This window comes from Malurus melanocephalus, unplaced genomic scaffold, assembly GCF_030028575.1.
Source record: "Malurus melanocephalus ecotype Western Australia unplaced genomic scaffold, MMel_1.1 scaffold_607, whole genome shotgun sequence".
NCBI classification, from domain to species: domain Eukaryota; kingdom Metazoa; phylum Chordata; class Aves; order Passeriformes; family Maluridae; genus Malurus; species Malurus melanocephalus.
Window position 1 is genome coordinate 194,852 of NW_026623839.1, and position 20,704 is coordinate 215,555.

Here is a 20,704-nt window from a genome sequence, read left to right on the forward strand (position 1 = left end):
CTCTCCTCCCCGGGGGACTCTCCTCCCCGGGGGACTCTCCTCCCCGGGGCACCCACCGTGTACGCGATCCGGGACTGGCCGGGCTCGGAGCGCGGCCAGCGCCGGGAAGGAATGACCCTGGCCCGGGTCGGGAGCTGGCGGTGCGGCCGCACCTGCCTGCCCGCTCCTTCCCATGTCCGCGACGAGTACTTGGCAGGTTCTATTACTCTGAAACAGCTTTTAACTTTTTTAGCCAACAGTGGGGTTTGTCTTTTGAAATTCACTATTTTCCTCCCGCTCCGAGACACCTGCTCGGAGGGTTTGCCGCGGCGGGGTGTGCATTCGGCTGCCTCTCAGGCTCCACTTTTCTGTTAAAAACACTGACTGTAGTAGATCGGTTGTTTTGTRGCAGATTTCACTGTTGCTGCTGTTCAAACAGGTGAAGCACTAGGAATGACTCGGGTGTGCTGTACCGTGTGGCTTCTGCTCTCAGTTACCTTCTCGGTCTCTTCACTCTCTAGCTAGTAGAGCCCCTGCCCTTGTACTGATATCTTGGAATGCTCGGTCTACCAGGCTTAGGTGCCCTGTTGCACATTTATGCTTGAGTTTTTAATTGTTTGGGGCCATTAAGTGGCGTCAAATATGAGGGGCTTTCCTTTTTTCTCAAACTTTACTAGATGTCTGAAAAATTCATGAAGCTCTCTTGATTGATACTGTCCCCTGGGCAGCTGAAGAAAGATGCATTTTTTCAGAATTACATGCATTTGCCCAGTTGGTTGGTATAAAGAAAGAAAGGTTTTCTGTTGATGAAGCTGCTGATTAGCACTCACGATTCTCTCTCTCCTTGCTTAGATTGAGCGACTGGAAGTCAGCAGCTTGGCGCAGACCTCCAGTGCCGTGGCCTCCAGCACTGATGGCAGCATCAACGCAGACTCTGTGGATGGGACCCCAGATCCGCAGCGGACAAAAGTGGCCATCACACACCTACAGCAGAAGATACTGAAGCTGACGGAGCAGATCAAAATTGAGCAAACAGCCCGTGATGACAACGTGGCAGAGTACCTGAAATTGGCCAATAATGCAGACAAGCAGCAAAGTGCCCGCATTAAGCAAGTGTTTGAGAAGAAAAATCAAAAGTCAGCTCAGACCATCTTGCAGCTGCAGAAGAAATTGGAACACTACCATCGAAAGCTGCGAGAGATTGAACAGAATGGGATCCCTCGGCAGCCAAAGGATGTCTTCAGGGATATGCATCAGGGTTTGAAAGATGTTGGAGCAAAAGTCACTGGCTTCAGTGAGGGAGTGGTAGACAGTGTAAAAGGTGGGCTTTCCAGTTTTTCCCAGGCCACGCATTCAGCAGCAGGAGCTGTGGTTTCCAAACCCCGGGAGATTGCCTCCCTCATAAGGAACAARTTTGGGAGTGCAGACAACATTGCTAATCTGAAAGACTCCTTAGAAGAAGGCCAAGATGATGGGACAGGAAGCAAGGCTCTAGGTGTTATTCAGAATTTTCAGTCAAGCCCAAAATATGGCAGTGAAGAGGATTGCTCCAGTGCCACATCAGGCTCGGTGGGAGCCAACAGCACAACAGGGGGCCCTGTGGGAGCTTCCAGCTCCAAAACAAACACTCTGGATATGCAGAGCTCAGGGTTTGATGCAATACTGCATGAGATTCAAGAAATTCGAGAGACACAGGCAAGACTGGAAGAATCATTTGAGGACCTTAAGGTTCGCTACCAGAGGGATTATACACTGATAATGCAGACCCTGCAGGAGGAGCGGTACAGGTATGTGCTGTGCTACCTTGTTTCACAATCCAGTGCTGTGATTGCAGAGCACCAGAGTTGGGGATGGTACTACTCAGCAGGCTGTTCCCAGCAACCTGATTCAAATGGAAGGTTCTGTGGTCTTGTCAGGGATTTTCCTTCCCAGTTTTGCCTTTTTTAAATATTGCTATCTTGCTGCTCATCTCCCTCTCTGTAAAAGAAAGAGATTAGTAAAGAAAAAGGTTATTTCAAAGCGTTTTCAAAATAAAAAGTCAAGCCAAAGAGCTCTAATAAGGTATCCCAAATCGATGCAATTACTGTTGTCAGACAGTGCTTTGTCCTTCAYTAATCCTGCGAAGAGTTGGGGTAAGATAAATGACAGGGAACTAATGCGGACATTGACTTGACCCTGCCTTCTCCAACTCTCAGATCCAAGTCTACCAGAGAAAGAAAYATTCCAGCTTTCTTCAGGTTCTCTAAAAAGACATGATCTTGCCCATGTGCCARAACTAAGATAACCCTTCCCTTCTCTGCTCAGCCCACAGTGGCAGGACTCAAGGAAATGAAGTTGAATTAAATGTCAGATATTGACAGTGCTCTTGTCATGGAGATTGTAGGGCTCTGGAAGCAGGTAACCCATGTTTCCATCAGCCTTCCCCTCACTGGAAGGAATGGAAGGTGGAGCAGTTGCTGCAGGACTGCTGATCCCTAATAAGATCCCACTGCTGATCCCTGCTGATGTCACAGGGGAGAGGKGACAATGGCTTCAGGGAAGCAGCCTGGGAGGCTGCCACCACCTCCCTGCTGAGGAAAGCTGCCCATGGAGAGTTGCTGAGGGAATACTTCCCTTCCCTTGCTGGGTGGAAGAGGCTCTCAGCAGCTGTCCAGCAGAACATCTGAACATTCTCCCTGTCATATGCTGGAAGCAAGGGCTTGATCTCAGGCTCCAAAGGGAAAAGTTACTAGCTGTGCTTCTGCAGGCTAGTACAATCTCATTCAAAAGGATTGTTAAACTTTAAGTAACAAATGCAAGGCCCAAGCCCATGTTCTGGTGAAGGACAGCAGGCTGTTGTCACGAGGGATGTGAAACACAACCTGGAAGGCACAGCAGAGCTGCTGAGGGTGGGGAGAGCTTGCTGAAGTGCCCTGTGCCACTCGCTGTATTGGTTTGTGCAGCGTGACAGGAAGTTGCCCCTCAGCTCTTCAGACATGCTGATGCCGCATCATTGGAAAAACTCGGGAAAAGGCTTAGCCTGCTAGGATCTGGTAGAGACAGTAGGCTTTCTGTGTGCTTTGCAGAGCTTGGGCAAACAAAGCCAGACCAACACCACTTGATAATCCCGCTTTGCAACCATCAGCAGTTTGACTGAAACCAGCACCCAGCACGGCAGCTTGGGTTCCTCGTGCCTCAGTGTCATCAAGTCACATCCCAAAGTGACATGGAGCTGGATCTTCTGCTCCRCATTAGAGAAATGCTGTTGTCTATTGCTGTGTAGGTTGCTGTTTCACACATACAGGAGTAGCCGTTCCTGGTGGAATGCTATATGCACAGCTGAAGGAGTGGCCTGGAAGTAGACTTGGGGACTGATGTGTGTTGTCAGCTAAACTGGCTGGTTAGTGCCCAGCACCTCTGAGCGAGGCTCACGTAGGTCCCATGAAGTTAGTGCACCATGAAGTTATGCCTGTCATGTGCCATTAACCTGTGCAGAACGCTCCTCTGAGATCAGCCCAGAGCCCAGCACTAACCAAGGCAGCCTGGAGTGAAAAGGGAGAATCTGCATTTGGCTTACAAAAGCTTAAGATAGTAATTTAGAGTTGTGATTTGGAATGTTGATGCAAATTAATTAAAGGTGTGACCTTTAAAGAGGACCAGTTAAACCACACTCAGTGCCCTTGTCTGTGCAGGTAACTGCACAATCAGCAAGAGTTTATGGGTTAATCACAGTGAGATGATGACGTGACTGTACAAAAGTAGATTCTTGTCTTTATAGCTTTTGTATTTTGAACCGTCATGATGATAGAAGCCAACATCACCCTAGAAGTGGAAGGTGACGTGATATGTCCAAGGACAGAAGGTGCTGCTGTCTTGGCAGGGAAGAGTGGCACCTGTTCCTCCAACTGGAACCCCTCTTACTCCTCAGCTGTCTTCAGAAAAAAAAAAACTAAAATGGAACGGAGGTTGTGGTTTGATGCTGGGAGGCTGGGGGTTCAGATTAATCATTACTGGCTTTAAAAGCTGTACATACCTCTTCACTGTGCTCTTTATGTGACTCTTTCAAAACCRAATAGAGAGTTAAGTAAGAGCTGAAAAAAGTTTTTGGAGAAGCCTTTSCTTGTCAGGTGGCACTGAGGGTACCTTGCATTACATCTGGAAGCTGGAACAAAGCACATGCCGTGATACTTTCTCACCTGTCTTTGTCCATTTCCCCTTTCTTAGGTCATCTACTGTTTTGCAGGTTCTATCTTYTTTTTCCCTGTGTGCTTGTGCAACTTCTGTTTATCAGCCATGGCTTGTCCCGCAGGTTTTTCATTACTTCCTCCATCTCCTCCCTCCCCTCTCCCTGCTTCTAAATCTTGCCTATCACTCCATATGGCTGCCAGTTTGCTAACCGTGTCTCTGAGGCAGGGACTCACCGGTCCAGTTGCACCAGTTCTGGCACCCTGGTGCAAGCCTGGCAGCACCATGTGGAGTGGGCTTGTGCTGCCCAGCACATGCTGGCCCTGGAGCACTGCTCTGCTCCACTGGGGCTGTGCCACTGGGGAAGGAAGAGTCTGACGGCASCTTGGCTGTCACTGTGTTCTTCTGCACCAGGAGCAGGTGCTGAAATGTCTTGTTGCTTATCTCATTATTGGAAGGTGCCAGTTGTTTACTGATACAAGCAGTGACTTTCTGTGCTGTTGAGACTGAAATAAAGTTCCTGGTGAGTATTTTCATCTTGCATGTCCCTTTAGGTTCCTCTTTGTACATGATGAAATCATAAGCTCACATATTTGGAGTGTGGCCAGTCTAAAGGTTTGGGTTTCTTCCCAAGCCTGACAGCCTTGGAAAGGGTATTTGGGTTTCCCATGCTCCTGTCAGAAGAAAACCTTCAGCCAGGCGGCTAGTCATTGGTGCTTCCATTTGTCTGGGTTTTGATGTAGTCTGTTTGTCACACTTCAGTCTGTCCTCATGACGTGTTACAAAATAGATCAAAGGAGCTAAACCTCTGAGGTCTGGGCAGGGTTGGCAGGGCTGTTCTGGAGTGTGGCTGGGCAGTGTTGGGCCCAGTGGGTGCTGACCCAGCCAGGACAGCAGCAGGATGTCCCTGCAAAGCTGTCAGTGCTCCTGGCAGGGAGCCCCCGAGCTGAGGTACAGGGATGCATGCAGGTGCCGAGAGCAGCCTGTGCTCCATCCTCTAGATAGAAAACTTGGAGCAGATTACAAATAGCTACTGSTTTTAGCTGTTTATTCCGCTACTCGAAGCAATGTGTTCACTAGCATAAAGATATATTTAGTGACAAATAAAGGTCACATGAAATAGCTTTTTATAGCAAAATTCCCATTTTTATAGCTATAAAAAGAAAGGTCCATCTTGAGAGACATTTGAAGACAGATACTAMACTTTSTTCGCAGTCTACTGCAGTTTTTGTAGTGTTAGTTTGGTCAGAGTTTCTTCACTCACTRTAGAACTGAGTGCAGATCAAATGTCTTTTTTATCACATCCCTCCCTTCCATATGCTGTATTAGCTATGTATTTTGCCGCTATTACTTTAAAACGCCTTTAAAGCTTTTTAAAAAAATGAGATGGCCATAACTGTGTTTCTGAGCCTTTTTTAGACCACCTTCCTAATTCCTACACAGTGAGCTTCAGAAAACGTGTGGAAATCCAACATGGCAGCTTGAAATTAAATGTTCCCGTAATCCCTCACGTGAGCCAAGCACCCCAATGATGTACTCTGCTCTGCTGTTTCTGGGCTGGAGCTTCTTCTTTTAAGGAGAAATTTCACATTTTAATGAGTAAAAAAATAATTCTTGAACTTCAAAGAGGAGTTTTCCATACATGAAGTGAAGTGGATTTTGATCATTCAGGGCATTGCTATATTCATAGACAAGTTTAGTCTGTTCAATAGACCCTGGCACTCCTGAGATAGAGGGATGTGTTTCATCTTAAMCCTCTTGACAGGTGGTCTATCCCTTTTTTTTTCTCTAATACTCCCACTTGAATGCAAACCAGCTTTCGGGCCTCATAAGTCACATAAACCTCTCTTTGCTTTTTAAATTTGAACACCAGTAGAAAACAGCAGGAAAAATTAATTTTCTCTATTGTATATAATGGGACAAGAAATGAAAAGAAGCTGAATGGAGGATGTGTCATTTCAAAAACAAGTCAGGATAGGTTAGGAAGGGGTGTGTTTTTTCAAATAACCCAGTTCTAGCAGTTGCCTGCCTGACACAGTGAGTTCTGGAAGCACAGGTGATTCTTGGGTGTAAACTGCAGAAGTTCTGGGGTTGAGCAAGGAGTGAAATACGGGTTAGGAACAAGCTGGTTGTTCTGCAGTCTTCAGGGCAGGAAGATTGGAATCAACCCTTCTGCTAATCATGTTCTCTTTAAACTCTTAACTATACAGATTTGCAGGATTGCCRTATGTTTCCTGTAGATTGAGGTAGTTTTGAAGTTATTAAAATACAATTGTTTTTKTTAGAGAACAAAAATCCTTTTGTTAGGATTTAAGATGCTTGGCAACAGCTGCTTTATGAAAGGTATTTATGTGAGAGGAGGCTAAAACACACAATAATGCTATTTTCAGAAATGCTTAAGTTTCTTTTTGTGTAATAAAACCCACTGGAGAATTTTGTAATATATTAACAAACTGAATATATTTCAAGTAATTGATGCTGCCTYTGGGGCTTAGAGTGGGTTTAGTTGTGAATTTTTGGTTGTTGGCAAGTTGTTGTTGGTTTTAAGTGTGTGGGAACAAGTGGCAGTATTAATGATCTGGTCTCCTTGTTCATTAGCCGGTCTTCACACGGCCATTCCCTTTGTCTGTCTGGGGAAACCAGTTCTCTGCTGTGTCCCAGCATGGCTGCACAGCTCTTCTGGAACCTTTCTGGCCTGAGCCTTGTTGGCTGGCAGTTGTCTTGGTCTGACTGCTGCTTCACCACATGTGTTTTACTGCTGCAAATTGTCATGCTGTGTCTTGAGTCCTCCTTAGTTTAAAGTAATATTGCATTGAGAACATAAATGAAAATTATCTTCATACTTGTCTGTTAAATACAAACTCCCCAAAACTGTTTTTAAAGGTTAGCTTTTGACTTCAGATTCTGAACCCCCAAAACAAATCTTGAAAAAAATGAGAAGCAGGATTTGTATCTTAGTTTCAGAACTTGCAATTAAATTCTTCATTCTAGATAAATATTGTTTATTCATCTTGTGTGTTTGTATATGAATTAAATTCAGGTGGAGTCAGAAGGAAAACAAAATTTAAACAAGGAATTCTSTCTGTGGTTAATTCCTTAGAAATTTCTTGGTTCTTAGTATCARGATTCAGATGATAAGGACTGTACAGTAAGCTTTTTCCATCAGTTACAGTGAGTAGACAATTAAAATCAGAGTGGAAAAAGCACAGTGACCACCATAGGCTGGGCCCATACCTTTGTTACCATCAGAGCTATCATTTAAGTTAGTTTAAAACTCCCAACTGAAAGAGGGTTTTGGTTTTTTTTTTTTGCTTTTCTGAGAAAAACAAAACTGTATCTTGGAATTGTTGTAACCTGGGTTTTTTTGAGCAACCTTTTCCTCAGGACTGCTCCAGGTCCATTCATCAGGAGCACACTGAAAAATAAGCCTACAGGTTAGTGATTCATGTGTCCTTCTTACAAGTAATACCATGGTATTTGCTTGTTAAGTTGCATCATTCATGGGAGATAAAGAAAAAACAAGTCCAAGATCCATATGACCTCATGCAGGGATCAGACAGTAACATTATGTTCTCTGAGGCATCAGTCACATGTCATTTCTTTGTCATTTTATGCCCCTTATTGTTTCAAGTGTAGATGAAATGCTTAAGAGCTTATAGTATTAGAAGGAAACTGTTTGGTTGACACAGAAGTTTGAGGAATACCTTATTCTGTTCTCATTCGGTCTTGATTTCTTGCATCACTTGACAGTTATCATGTAATTGTGTGGTTTTTCTCCAGGATAGGAACAGTATTAGAGTTCACCTGGTAGAAAGGACTAATTCCCAGCATTAGTGCTACTGTGCTGGTTACAGTACACAGGATATTGTGTTCCTTACTTGGTTTTCACTGGTGTCATTTTGCTATCCTCTTCACATTAAAGCCATTGTACCATGTGTTGTCATTTCTAGATGTGAAAGACTTGAGGAGCAGTTAAATGACCTGACTGAGCTCCACCAGAACGAGATCCTCAATTTAAAACAGGAGCTGGCCAGCATGGAGGAAAAGATTGCCTATCAGTCTTATGAGCGAGCYCGGGACATCCAGGTGAGTGACACAAGGACCCAAGTTCTGCCCTCTGCCAGCTCCTTCAGGAATTCATTCAGTTCTAAGTACTCCTGCACTTCAATATTTGACTGTAATCCTTGTAGCTTTACTGCTAAAGTGCTGTGTTCCAGAAGGTCCTTTTTCAATCTCTGATCCTTGGGTAGCTCTCCAGGTAACCTCCTCTGGGAAGTAGGGCTGTGCCCCACACAGAGGGAGCCTCTGCTCAGTAGGAGCAGAGTCTGTGAATCAGTTGTGGAAGAGCAGAAGCCAGAGCCCGCTCTTTGYRCAGGCCATTGTGTTAGACACTCAATGGGCCATGACCCAAAAACCTTTTTTTACAGTAGTGTTCCCAGTACRTGGGCCCTGGGGTGTGGTTCTGTGYCACTTGTTTTACAGAATGACAGGTGACATATATCTAAGGAAAAATGGCTTCGTGTGTGCACTGCATTGAGTCAGGAAATAATTCTTTCTGTTGGCTTGAAAGAAATAAGGAGATGTTTTTAAAAGACAAATTTCTTTCAGTATGTAAAAAAAGCTATGAAACAGAGGTCTTGGAAGCTCTTCTGCAAAGCAAAGCAGCTGCTGACCCTTACAGAGAAAGGCCTATTCAGAAACAAGTCTCTTGTCCATTTTAAGTACTTTCTGTGCTAGTTTTAACAGACTTCTCAGTTCTGATCACTGATTGGAGATATTTGTAGTGTCAGCAGAGAATTGTAGGCTAAGAGTTTTCCCTCTTTCCTCCTCTGAGGTGCTTCAGCCAGATGATTTCCTCTGGAGACCAAGCAGGCTGTGCTTTTCACACACCTGTGGATCCAGCTGCAACTCCTGTTGCATCAAATGTCCTTCCTGGTCACAACTGTTTGTGGCAGCTGAACAATTCTGCCCCATGCTTTTGGGGGTCTTAACCAAAGAGAAGTCCTTACGTTTCATTGACCTCCACAGACATGGTGCAATGAAAAATGTAACAGGTGACAACGACCTTTAAGTTAAATTTAATCAGTGTCTGTGGACAATGGTACAATGGCCTCTGGCAGTGTAAACAGGAGGCTCTCCCTTGGGGGAGTGTTACGACAGTCAGGTTGTGTTCTCCTCGATAAATTCAGAGGCAGAAGATTGAAGTGGGGATTTCTCAACAGCATTTTTAAATCTTCATTTTATTATTCAGTGCTTTCAGTGTAAACTTAGAAATTGGGACAGCCTATTCCTCCGCACTACTGGGGAAAAGGGAAGTGTTTAGTTTTGTTGCATGAAAAACTATTTAAGAGCATGGGCTGATGGTGCAGAGAAACACTCCTGGTTCCTTTTTTTGTGATCAGTCTGGGAAAGACTGCTGCAGACTTATAGATCATGCTTGCAATTGGCCTGTGTGTCTGAGAAAGGTGACTCTGAGAGAAGATCAGTGGAAATACTCAACTTTCTATCTTAAAGGGCAGAAATCTCTCTTGTGTTAATTGCCTGAAAACTTTCCGTTCTCCCTAGCCCCCTGCATTGCACATCACCAGTGTTTTAGTGTGGGTTGGATTGGTCCAGTTGGGGTTCAGCTGGGTGAAAAGGTCTGACAAAATCCCCCAAGTCAGTGGAGCTTTTGAAAGGTCAGTTTATGCAGGGCAGTCTTCTCGTTCTACCTGCTTTTGTTTTTCCACTTCCTGTAATCAGTTCCATAAATCTCATGCTTTTTACCCTTCTAGATATCTTTCCCCAGCCCTCGCAGTGTCAGTTGGAGCTGTGCCCGTGTCACAGCTTGTTGGAGTCTGGAGATCTTCCTCCTGCAATGGCAGCTGTGCAGTCCTAGCCCTAGTGCCCCTCAGACCTTTCCCTGAGCTCACAACTCACTAAGCAAGGAAATGCAGCTGAGCCTTTGGTAGCTGTTTTTGTTGGTGTAGTTTTCTGCCAGGTTGCCTTGTTTACTGCAGAGGGGTCAGATAAGCACAAGCCACTTCAAGGAAAGTGTTGGAAGAACGGAGGAAGAGGATGGAGATTTCTGGCAGGCACAGCCCCTTTTTTTCTCTCAGTGGTCTCTTGGAACTGTAGCTGAAGTGACCAGCTGTCTGGATAGACCCTGTTTCTGGGCAGAGACTGTGGGGTTGCCCAGCCTGGCATCTCCATTCAAGCCTTCTGGGGGCAGATGAGGTGCTGTGGTGTGTTGCAGGCTGAAGTGCCCAGTCAGGGAGGGGCTTCTCACCTCGCACATGGGAAATGGCACCTCTTCCTCTGTTCCCACTGCAGGGCAGAAGCTCAGTGTGTGAGGTGGGGATGGTGGTCCTTGCCTGGCCTGGCCTGGCTGGTGAAGTGACAGTTGTGCACTTGAGTGACCCAGTGTGTGTTSTTGCCCACAGGAGGCCCTGGAAGCGTGCCAGACACGCATCTCCAAGATGGAGCTGCAGCAGCAGCAGCAGCAAGTGGTGCAGTTGGAGGGGCTGGAGAACGCCACGGCCAGGAACCTACTGGGGAAGTTCATCAACATCTTGCTAGCTGTCATGGCTGTCCTCCTTGTCTTCGTCTCCACTGTGGCCAACTGTGTCGTGCCCCTGATGAAGACTCGCAATAGGACGTTCAGCACTTTATTTATAGTGGTTTTCATTGCCTTTTTGTGGAAGCACTGGGATGCCATCAGTGGCTACTTGGAACGGTTCTTGTCTCCCCCCAGATGATGGCGGCAGGAATGGGCTGCGCCGCTCGCTCCTGGCGCTCTCGGTGAGCAAGTGTGGCAAAGATTAGTCAGCARCTACTCCGCTGAAGTTTTAAAGTGTCCGAGTGAATTTGTTTACATTTAGAATAACGTTTTTTCTCTGCAAGATGCATTGCAATAGTATTTTTTAGATTTTATTCAAGAACTCTTTTGGTGAGAATCCTGGATAATTTTTATGTAGCATGGTTCTCTTTGGATGCAAATCTTAAGATTCTTTAAAGTGTACAAAAGAAATGAAAAAAATACAGAAATTTGGAGCATACCAATGGGCAATTAAATTGTGGCTTGAACTACTGTCCTAAACCGGTCAGGAAGAAGAGAACATGATTAACTTAAGATGAGCAAAGCTCAATCTAGTGCACAGCCTTGAATGATGGTACCACAGCAAACCTGTAACACTAAACTTTTACTGTGAAGTCTGCTCACATTCCATGTCCAAATGTATGCGTTCAGAGTGGTTTCTTTCCTTAACAAGAGAAAAACAACGTGTGGATCCCTCTCCCAGCTCAGCATCTGAGTTCGCCGTTTGTGCTAACCTGACTTCAGTAACTTTTTGTAAGGCTGGCTAACTTGGCTGAGTGTATGGAGTGGAAGCCTCATGCCATACACAGTAACTGCACAGTCATGCTACAGTATTTTGAAGTAGTCCTTGACATACTTATCTTTAAGCTGAAGCCCTTGGTCGCACTTTTAAGGTTTTTTTTAATATATGTATATTCACAGATTTAAAAAAATCCGAACAGCATACTTGAAGAGTGTAATACTCAAACTCTCAGTGCTTCCTTATTGTTTCTAATAGGATTTTTTATTACTATTATTATAATTATTATTATTATTATTATTGGGGGATTTTTTGGAAGGGGTTGGGGGGTCATTACTTTTTTTTTCTTTCAAATAAAGAAGTGATGTTTTTAAATGAAGAAATGCGTGAATAATTGTGAGCCGTCTTGTCCTGCAGCAGTTCTGAGGAGGGCAGAGAGTAGTTTCTAGTGTCAGCCTGTTGAACACAGCACTATATGCCATTTGTCTGTCCTCCTGAGCATACAGATGCAGCATCATGGAAAACACCYGTCTTCTCCACACCTTTTTGTCATGCTGGGCTTTTGTTTTTTTCCAGATGTGAAGGATAGTATGTTTATATTTTTTGTTTGCATGTCATCTCCCATTTCTGGCCTCAGGATAAGAACAAGGAATTTCTGTTCATCTCTTCTTAGGGAAAAGACAGGTTAAGGAAAAAAATAGACTCAACAGTTGACTTAGAAGAATGGTTATCTTAAAAATAGCTCTAATTTTTAGAAAAAAAACCCTGAAAAGTGAAACCAAAGTTTTCCTCCTGTCAGGCTCTGGTAAGATCATTTGTGTGTCTGTGTCTGTGGTGTGCCATAGAGAGTATCCTCCTTTTCAGCCACAGGGGTCAGCACTTGGTGCAGACACCTTTACAAATCTCTAAAGGAAATGTCAGCTTCAAATGTAACCCCAAATCCTCGCAATGTGCCATTGCTGGTGACCTGTTCCTACAGGCAGCCAGCCTTTAAGTCCAAGGAATCTGTGTTCACTCTGTGCTGGTTTTTAACTGCTGTCCCTTTCACTATAACAGTGCCAAGATTCATCTTTTGTCTCCATGAAATCTAAAAAGACTCCAGGATTCTCTCAAAGCCATTTAAGGTGTTTAGTTAGGTCTTATGTTTTCYTTCCTTCCTTCTTTCCTTCCTTCCTTGATCAGCTTCCCTCTAGGAACCGTATGTTGTCCCAATGTCCTGAACCAGCTGAAATCATCCATAGGCACATATGAGACATGTACATCATGGATACACAMACACATACACAGGCCTTGTGCTGTGATGCAGATTCCAGGTTCTGAGAAATTCCCTCARACAAGGTTAATGCATTGAGTGTTTTCTGATTGCCAGTAGAGGCAAGCCCTCCACTATCCACTCTTTCTTCCTCCAAAGGTTTTTTTTTTCCCGTAGTCACAGGAAACTCAGGTGGCCCTCCCCCAGGGATCCGAGCACACCTCTCTGTCACTATGTGCACTAATCCTTTCCTGTCCTAATTAAAACACAAATTGCCAYTTGCAGCTGACTCAAGCCAAAACTGTTTGTGCTTTCTGCAGTGCCACAGCCAGAACAAAGGTGCATGGCCATTCCCTCCCTTGGCTGTGCTCCTGGCTCCAGTGAGGCTCTTCACTAGTGACTCACATTCCTTGAGTAACTATCAGCTTCCCATTATGCAGGTTTAGTCAGAAACAAATGTGTGAATAACTAAGAACTGATTTGGCACATAACTGWAATGCTTTGTTGCCTTTATTTCTGAGACCTGGCCTTTGTACCTCTTCTCAGTTYTGTTCACACTAGAATTGCTTATGGTAGGTTTTTATGTGGTCAAAGCAGGAAGGATTTGAAAGTAGATCTGGACACTCAGTGCCACTTGTCTGTAGTATTTAAGGAAGTGCTTGTCCCTCTACTTTATATCCTAATTTCATTTATTGTCTTAACTTTGTCATATGAAGTAAATACCATTTGCTAGTTTGCCAGAGGGTGCAGGCTTAATAGAAACAGACATCGCAGAACTCTTTGGTGAAGGCCATATACATWTGGGTCTGGACAAAATGTCTGTCTYYTTCTCTCTCGACAGTTTCTTCCATTCCAGAAAGTTGTCTGCAGTAATGTCATGTATGATGCTGCATCCACTTTTCATATCCTAACACAACTGCCCTGTGTTTTGCCTTTTGCACTAGCAGAACATTTTGGGGTTTTCCTCCCTCTTCAGTTTGAAAGTCTGTGATGATTTCTGATAGTTTAATGATGATATGATAGTGTTGGAAATGTGATCTAGCTTTAAAGTTCCCTTCCCTTGTACATGGTTGTGTTTGCTTTCCTGATGGAGTGTTTCTGGATGATGTGTAGAGGACAGTTTCTGCTGTGGATGTGAGTGCATGTGTGAGTACCTTTAACAGCCTCCTTTGTAGATAAAAACTTTTTAGTGATCATCTCTGARTTGCAGAATGTTTCCCAAAATACTTCATATTCGGAGTTGAAGTGATTCAGAAATTGCTTAGATATGTTTAGCACATAYTGCTGTGGCACATAAAAAGAGAAAAATACAATGTGTATTTTGGATCGTGTAAGTTCCAAGAGCAGCAGCTCCTCATTAACATTCGAGGGATCAAGTGAGGTTCATCTGTTTCCCCCATGTCCTTCAATATAAAAAAGAAAGAAAATCTTGATGCAAAAAACAATTTATTTATAAAGTTCTTTTTTCTTTCAGCCTCATTAGTTTGATACTCAGCATGCTCCCAGCAGTTACTCCATTGGTTTATTCCAATCCCATACATGCTTAGGTGTGATCAGATGAACTGTTGCCTTGTGTACATGTTACACTGGGACAGGAAAGCACTTGTCTGTCAGCTTTGAAAATACGCATTTTTTAATTAAAAACAAAAGCGTTATAACAAAATAAGCCAAGCTACAAAGGGTTCAAGATTGGGTAGTTTTGCCAGTCTTTAAGTGAATTCTGAAAGTGGCTAAAGAGTTACAAACCCTGTGTGTCTGTGTTGTGTATGCCAGGTGGTTTAGTTGTAGGCAATTGACTTAGCTGTAAGTGTGTTTTAAAAGTGTAAAAAATAAACAGAAAAACTCACTTGCACGGGTGGAAAAGTACAGCAATGACACTTGTGAACGTAACACTGTAGTTTATAGATCTTAAGCTGCTAATTGTTGAGAGAGATTTACATTTGTCTTGTCTGATTGTCACAGATTTATCTGTGACACTTCTACTGTATATAAAAAACTTTAAATAAAGACCTCAGCTATTAACACCAGTCTAGTTTGGATGTTTCCCAAGGGATGGGGGCAGGGGGAGGGAGGTGCTKTTAGGGAGAAAAAGAGGGGTGTGCTAAAACTGCTAAGCCCTAAGAACTCAAAATGTGAACAAGTTTTCCATAGCTCTATTGTCAGAGACACTCAGCCTTGCACCGCCTGGGCACAAGGAGAATAGACTGACTTTAGTGTCTGCTCTCTGCAGATGGAGGAGAGGAGCAGCAGCATTGCATTTGTCSTCAGTGATCCCTTCCAGCCTCCCTTGTGCCCGAGACAGCCTCTCTGGCAGTGTCCCTGCGGGCACTCGGGGTTCACATCCCTGTGTCTCTGCCTCCCTCCCTACCACGCCGTGACTTGGTTTGCAAGTGGATGCAACCAGGTGAGATGACTTACCCAAGCAGTGTCTGGCTTGGAAAGGACCCAAAGTTGGTCCTGTATTTTCCCACCTCTGGTTTGTGMCCTGCCCTGCCCCAAATGAGAACAGCTCTTGCTCCTGTGGACTTTGTCCTTTAGGGATTGCAGGGCCTCTCTATGTGAGCTGAGCCTGGCTCAGCTTGGATGAGAAAGGCTACAACTGCAGGACAGCACTCACTGGTGGAAAGTTAGCTCCCTCTCCCTGAGGAGGGGAAGAGACGGTAGAATGTTGGTTGAGCCACTGCTCTAAACAGAGGCATTTTGTCTACCAGGTTTCATAGAAGAATTTCTGAATCCTTTATTTGTAGAAGCTGGCAGTGAGCATATTCCTCACTGGCGTGGAGAAGATACTTGTTCCTCTCGGATTTTGGTCATGTGGCCTCAGAAATAAAGAATCAAGAAAGGAATGGAAACAACTTTTTAAGGAGAAAGGTACAGACTCCTCCTCTCTGTTTTCACAGAGGAGCAAGTGCTGTAAAACCAGTAAGAGATCAAAAAGCAAAACCAGCTCTTTGCAGGATTTTTTCCCCCTGTAATCTCCCCACAACCAGAAAGCAAATTCCAGCAGTTTACAGATGAAGCAAGTGCATGGTGCTGCTTTTACTAGAGCTGTCTGGCTCAGGATGGGACATGGCTGTGAGRGTAAATGGTTCTGCATTCTTTTGGGGCTGTCACCTGAGAAGTGCTGACTGGCTCAACGGGGGCATGAGATGATGAAAGGTGAAAGCACAGTCCTACTCCCATGTCAACAGATATAATCTGATATTTTAGGGGATTAGGTGGTGTTACTCAATTTTTTGGTTAGTCCGTGGGAAGTGGTTTAATAGCTCCACCCAGATTCTGGGGGACAAACAGGGACATAGCAAGGGTACGGCCATGCTGGGTTGCAGCAGTGGAGGTGAGGAATTGGCTGATGTTTCACAGGACCAGTCATTCTCCCTGGCCAAATAATACCTTCATGTACTAATGGTGGAAATTTGGGCAAATGGCCAGGTCCCTACCCTGTTTTCAAGTTGTTCCTTAAACACCAAATCCACTTTCTCCTTTAAAAGTGTTCGTGAGTGGTGAGTGTCCATCAGCCTCAGTGGATMCTCCTTGGCTGAACTGGATTTGGCAGAAATGGGAAGAGGGTTCTTGGCTGCCTGAGTTAGCATGAAATAGAACATYCCAGGGCAAACCAGCTCTGCTGAATGGCCCGTACCCTAGCCAGATCCCCTCTGAAATTAGGAGTAAGAATCACCTGACTCKGCCTTTGTGCCAGCCCTGGTCAAACAGGAAAAACTAAGTAATAGTGCCTGAGGAAAAAGGCCAAAGCGGGATAGGAAGAAAGAGTGTGTGTTTTCAGCCTTCCTCCCCAGGGCAGCTGTGCCTGTAGCCCTGCTKGTTCTCTCCCTGATACTCTCCTTGCCTGGCGATCATGAGGCCTGAAGRCATTCAGAAGCTCCTCCACTACACACACAACTGATTTCTCCGATTGGGGTCGCCTATCAGATCTCTGTTGTTACAGCCTGAGGACMCCCCTGGCTGCAGTTCATTGTTTGAAGAACACCTTTATCCCTGACCCTGGCTGTAGTGAGGGACCCCTGAGAGCCTGTCTAGGCAGCACAGAGAAGCAGATGAGTGTGACACCACATTGCTCTGTGTTGTCAGTCAGCTCCTCGATTCCACCTGATTCTGGCACTGCTGACACATTTGCACATCACCCACATAGTTCCCCAGTCCCCGCGTGTGAACAGGTCTSGGCCAGCCTAACTCCCGTTCCTCCTCAGCTCTGCTGAACATCTCCCTGGAGGGGATGGTGCTGACACASATGAGCAGACTGAGTGGGCGGTAGCGGTTTGGTTTCCTCTGGGAAGGAGCTGTGACCGGAAAGCATGCCTCATCCTTGTCTCAGGCACACCCTGAGAGTTAAATGGGATGTTTTACAAATCAACATCCTGCTTACCTGGGCAAAGGATCCGGAGACCAGAAATTGTATGAAGAAGAGGTCACGTTTCACTGATGTAGCACGGCCTCAGCAGAAAACATCTTGAAGGATGAAACATCCCCCGACCCTCCTGATTGTTCTCACATATCTTGAGGCAGTTACAATCCTTAGAACGGGTAGAATCACCCTGTCCCACACTGCTCAGGAAGTTAGCGTATGTTACTCCAAAAAYGTTTCTTTGAAAGGTCTTTCGCTTATTTCAGATCAGCTCTCCTCCTCCACKGGGCACATCGGCATTTCCCTCCATCTTTGGAAACAGACTGTCTGGTGAGTGTCAGCTGGCGTTCCATCTGTGCCATCCATTGCTTTCCCAGCTGTCACAGACTGACTGTGCTGGGAGCGGCCAGACCGGCCAGTCCTCGCTACCKGGAGCGCACAGATCCGGGCCCGGGGCTGCCTGGAGCGGCGGCTCCCGACCTGCCGCTGGATGCAGACAAAACCGCCCTTTCCAGCTCCGAAAGTTCCCGTGTTCTGCTCCGGGGCCGCGGCTGGGGCGCCCGGGAGGGAGCGGGACTGCCTGTCCGGCGCAGGGCTGCTGCTGCTGCTGCTGCTGCTGCTGCGGAGTAGCAGGAATGAGATCCGGAGCGGCTGATGGGAACCATTTTGATCTCGGGGTTAACGAGAGGCCCTGAGGGCCGTGACGGCTCCGATCCACGAGCGGGTCCCGCCGCCCCGGCCGCGCCCTGAGGGGACCCGCAGCCCCTCAGCTCCGCCGCCGCCTGAGGCGGGACCCGCTCGGCGCGCGGTCTCTGGCGGCCCCTGGCGGCCATTTCGGGCAGCGCGGCCCGGACCCCGCAGGGCGGGATCCCCTCGGCAGCGGCTCCCGGATCCCCCCGGCGGCGGCTCCCGGATCCCCTCGGCGGCGGCTCCCGGATCCCCCCGGCAGCGGCTCCCGGATCCCCCCGGCGGCGGCTCCCGGATCCCCTCGGCAGCGGCTCCCGGATCCCCTCGGCAGCGGCTCCCGGATCCCCCCGGCAGCGGCTCCCGGATCCCCCCGGCGGCGGCTCCCGGATCCCCCCGGCGGCGGCTCCCGGATCCCCTCGGCGGCGGCTCCCGGATCCCCTCGGCAGCGGCTCCCGGATCCCCCCGGCAGCGGCTCCCGGAGCCCGGGCTGTGTTTGCGCTTTGGCCGCTGTGTCCCGGCACCCCCGGGCTGCGCTGGCGGCGGCGCAAGTTGCGCAGAGGCCGTGGGGATGAGCACCGGCAGCTACCGCCGCTCAGCCCGCCCGCCTGTGGGCACTGCCGGTGTGTTCCCGGCTCTGCCACGCGTCCCGCTCGGTCAGTGCTGTTCTCTCCCGGAGCGGGAGGGAACGTGGCCGCCCGGACCTGCTCGGTCACACAAACAGCTCGCCGAGGCTGCCCCAGGCTCCGGGGCATCCCGGACGCAGAAACAGCCCCGGCCATGTAAACGTCCCGTTGGCTCCATCTCCGAGCCGCTGGAAACGGCTGCAGCATCAAAGCACCTGCGCTGGTTCCGCTGTGCAGGACCCCTCTCCCCACGCTTCAGCATCACTACAGCAGGAACTCCGTGGTTGTTATCGCTTGGACCCAGTCCTGTATCCAGTGCTGGCTCAGATGAAGAAGAGCATCTCCCCGTTTGAAGAAGAGCATCTCCCCGTTTGAAGAAGAGCATCTCCCCGTTTGAAGAAGAGCATCTCCCCGTTCAGGCTCTGCAGTCCCTCTCCTGATCCCGCACAGAGCATCACTGCACTCGGGTCTGTTATCCATGTGGAAAGGGAACACGCAGACGCAGGCCGCAGCTCTGCAATGCCTCATTGCCCCTGCTCTGGAGGGAGTCATTCCAAGGGCTAAATGTTCATGGGACACGCTTGATGGCACTCAAACCAGCAGTCACATAAGGCTGAATGCTCTGCTTCTGTTTCAAGCATGGCTGGGTTTGTGTTTGCATTGAAAATAATCATCTGTCTAATTATTATCATTTGTCTGATCTGAACTTTTCCTCTCCTCTTCTTAAAGCGGGGCTGAAGTGTACAAAGATTTGCTGACAAACTCCTCCCTGCTTCATCCACTGCAGATCTGTTGGGCACCTTGGCCTGATCTGCTCCTGACTCTCCTTTTCCTATTACCAACATGGTGTCTTTGGTGGCAATTCTGGCTCTAGAGGCTTGGTGTCTCCTCCGTGTCCCAGAAAACATGCTGTCCTCTTTCCTGACTTGTCCCAGCAACAAATGGGAAACTATGCTGATCAAGGCTCCCCAAAGACCAGTCTCAGCCCTGCTCAAGGGGASTGGTGTCCCCAGCTACAGAGCTCACACACAAACAAACCTTTTCTTGGATGCAGGGTAGGTTCCTAAGAGGAAAAGAAATTAAAAAAAAATTATATGAGATTTTGAGGTTCTTTGAGAACAGGATAGAGAGAGCATAGGAACAATGGCTACATTCATAAATTCCCCATTTCCTGATACTGGCCAGGGAAAGAGGGACKTCTGCAGTGACAGCACTGCAGAATGATGGCGACTGGAGGTGGCAGATGTGCCAGCTCAAYGGGGAGATGGCCCACAGGCGTGTAGGCACATGGTAGTGCAGACAGAACTGGTAAGGACAAGTTGCCTATGCCTCTAGGGCAAGATAAAYCTGCACAAGTTCAGCCTGAAGATGKTTTGTCCTATTAGCAAAGTGCCCATTGTCCATGTGCCACATCCCCCTCCGAAGAGTTACCACGAGTCCAGCCGCACCTTTTGCCAAGTGTTACTTTTGTGATTAATTCCTGCGGGCAAGGTGTGGCCCCAGCTAAAAATGGGGAGGTTGTAGAACGAGGGCYGTGGGGGTAGAGCATAGCTGTGAGCAGGGAAATGCTGGGAGACAGCTGGGAAAGAGCTTTTATTGAGCTGGTAAAGTCCTCCCCCTTCTCCCAATCAACAGAAGGAAACGGGGACTCTGCTGTTGATATCATTTGTTTTGCTCTGGTGTATGGGTAGTTGTGGGAGCTGCTCTTTGGAACCCCATGCAGGAATTCAAAGAATGTAAAAGGCAAGTGAGCTAGTATATCCTATGTGAACTCAGGTCCTTTTGTGGGGAAGGCTCAGTCCCACAGCAGAATGGCTGCATAGCAGCGGCTTGAGCCTGGGGCTGGACTCGATGGCTCTGGTGCTGGTGGAGTGTGAGGGCACGGGCAGGGCGTGCTGTGGCACAGAACTCATGCACAGGTCGGTAGCAGTGAAGCAGYTCCTGCCACGGGCATTCACAGGGAGCTGGTGCCAGCTGCTGTGACGGGCTGGTACATGGGGACAGCCTCTGCTCTTCCTCTCTGCCGGCTGGTTAACAGCAAGTGTGTGCAGAGGAACGGGGATGCTGGCCCTGCCTGCTCTCCATGCCTGAYACGGAAACACGGGCGCGTTTGTAGGTCAAGATAATTGCCCTTGCCAGGCTTGCATAAATGTGCTTTACATACAGATGTACCAGTGAGCAGCAGTGATCATGGCAGTGGAGTCAACAGATTGCTACTGTCTGGATTACAAAGCGTTTTAATTTATTTATGTTCCATTTTCTTTCTCTGATGCTGAATTCCTGCACTGGTTCAGGGCTTGCCGGTGCCCATTGCCCCGAA

At 47.3% G+C, this 20,704-nt stretch overlaps 2 protein-coding genes across 11 annotated transcripts in view; one reads left to right on the forward strand and one right to left on the reverse strand.

The window, feature by feature from the left end:
* TMCC1 (transmembrane and coiled-coil domain family 1) overlaps positions 1 to 13,316 on the forward strand; it is a 78,777-nt gene extending 65,461 nt beyond the window's left edge. For 9 of the 10 annotated variants that reach the window (XM_057383124.1, XM_057383131.1, XM_057383132.1 and 6 more), the window contains 3 exons: positions 832 to 1,766; positions 8,094 to 8,229; positions 10,566 to 13,316. In XM_057383124.1, coding sequence (XP_057239107.1) covers positions 832 to 1,766; positions 8,094 to 8,229; positions 10,566 to 10,880 — 1,386 coding nt within the window. In that variant the 3' untranslated portion in view covers positions 10,881 to 13,316. Of the gene's footprint in view, positions 1 to 91; positions 197 to 831; positions 1,767 to 8,093; positions 8,230 to 10,565 lie in introns of those variants that run through there. The other variant, XM_057383129.1, reaches the window with a different exon arrangement.
* On the reverse strand, positions 1,765 to 19,106 carry LOC130583631 (collagen alpha-1(I) chain-like). The gene is made up of 2 exons (XM_057383133.1): positions 17,096 to 19,106; positions 1,765 to 1,956 (listed from the first exon to the last, which is right to left on the reverse strand). Exon 1 carries the CDS (start codon positions 18,589 to 18,591, stop codon positions 17,500 to 17,502), a length of 1,092 nt encoding a protein of 363 aa, XP_057239116.1. The 5' UTR covers positions 18,592 to 19,106; the 3' UTR covers positions 1,765 to 1,956; positions 17,096 to 17,499.
* Between the last annotated feature and the right edge of the window lie 1,598 nt (positions 19,107 to 20,704).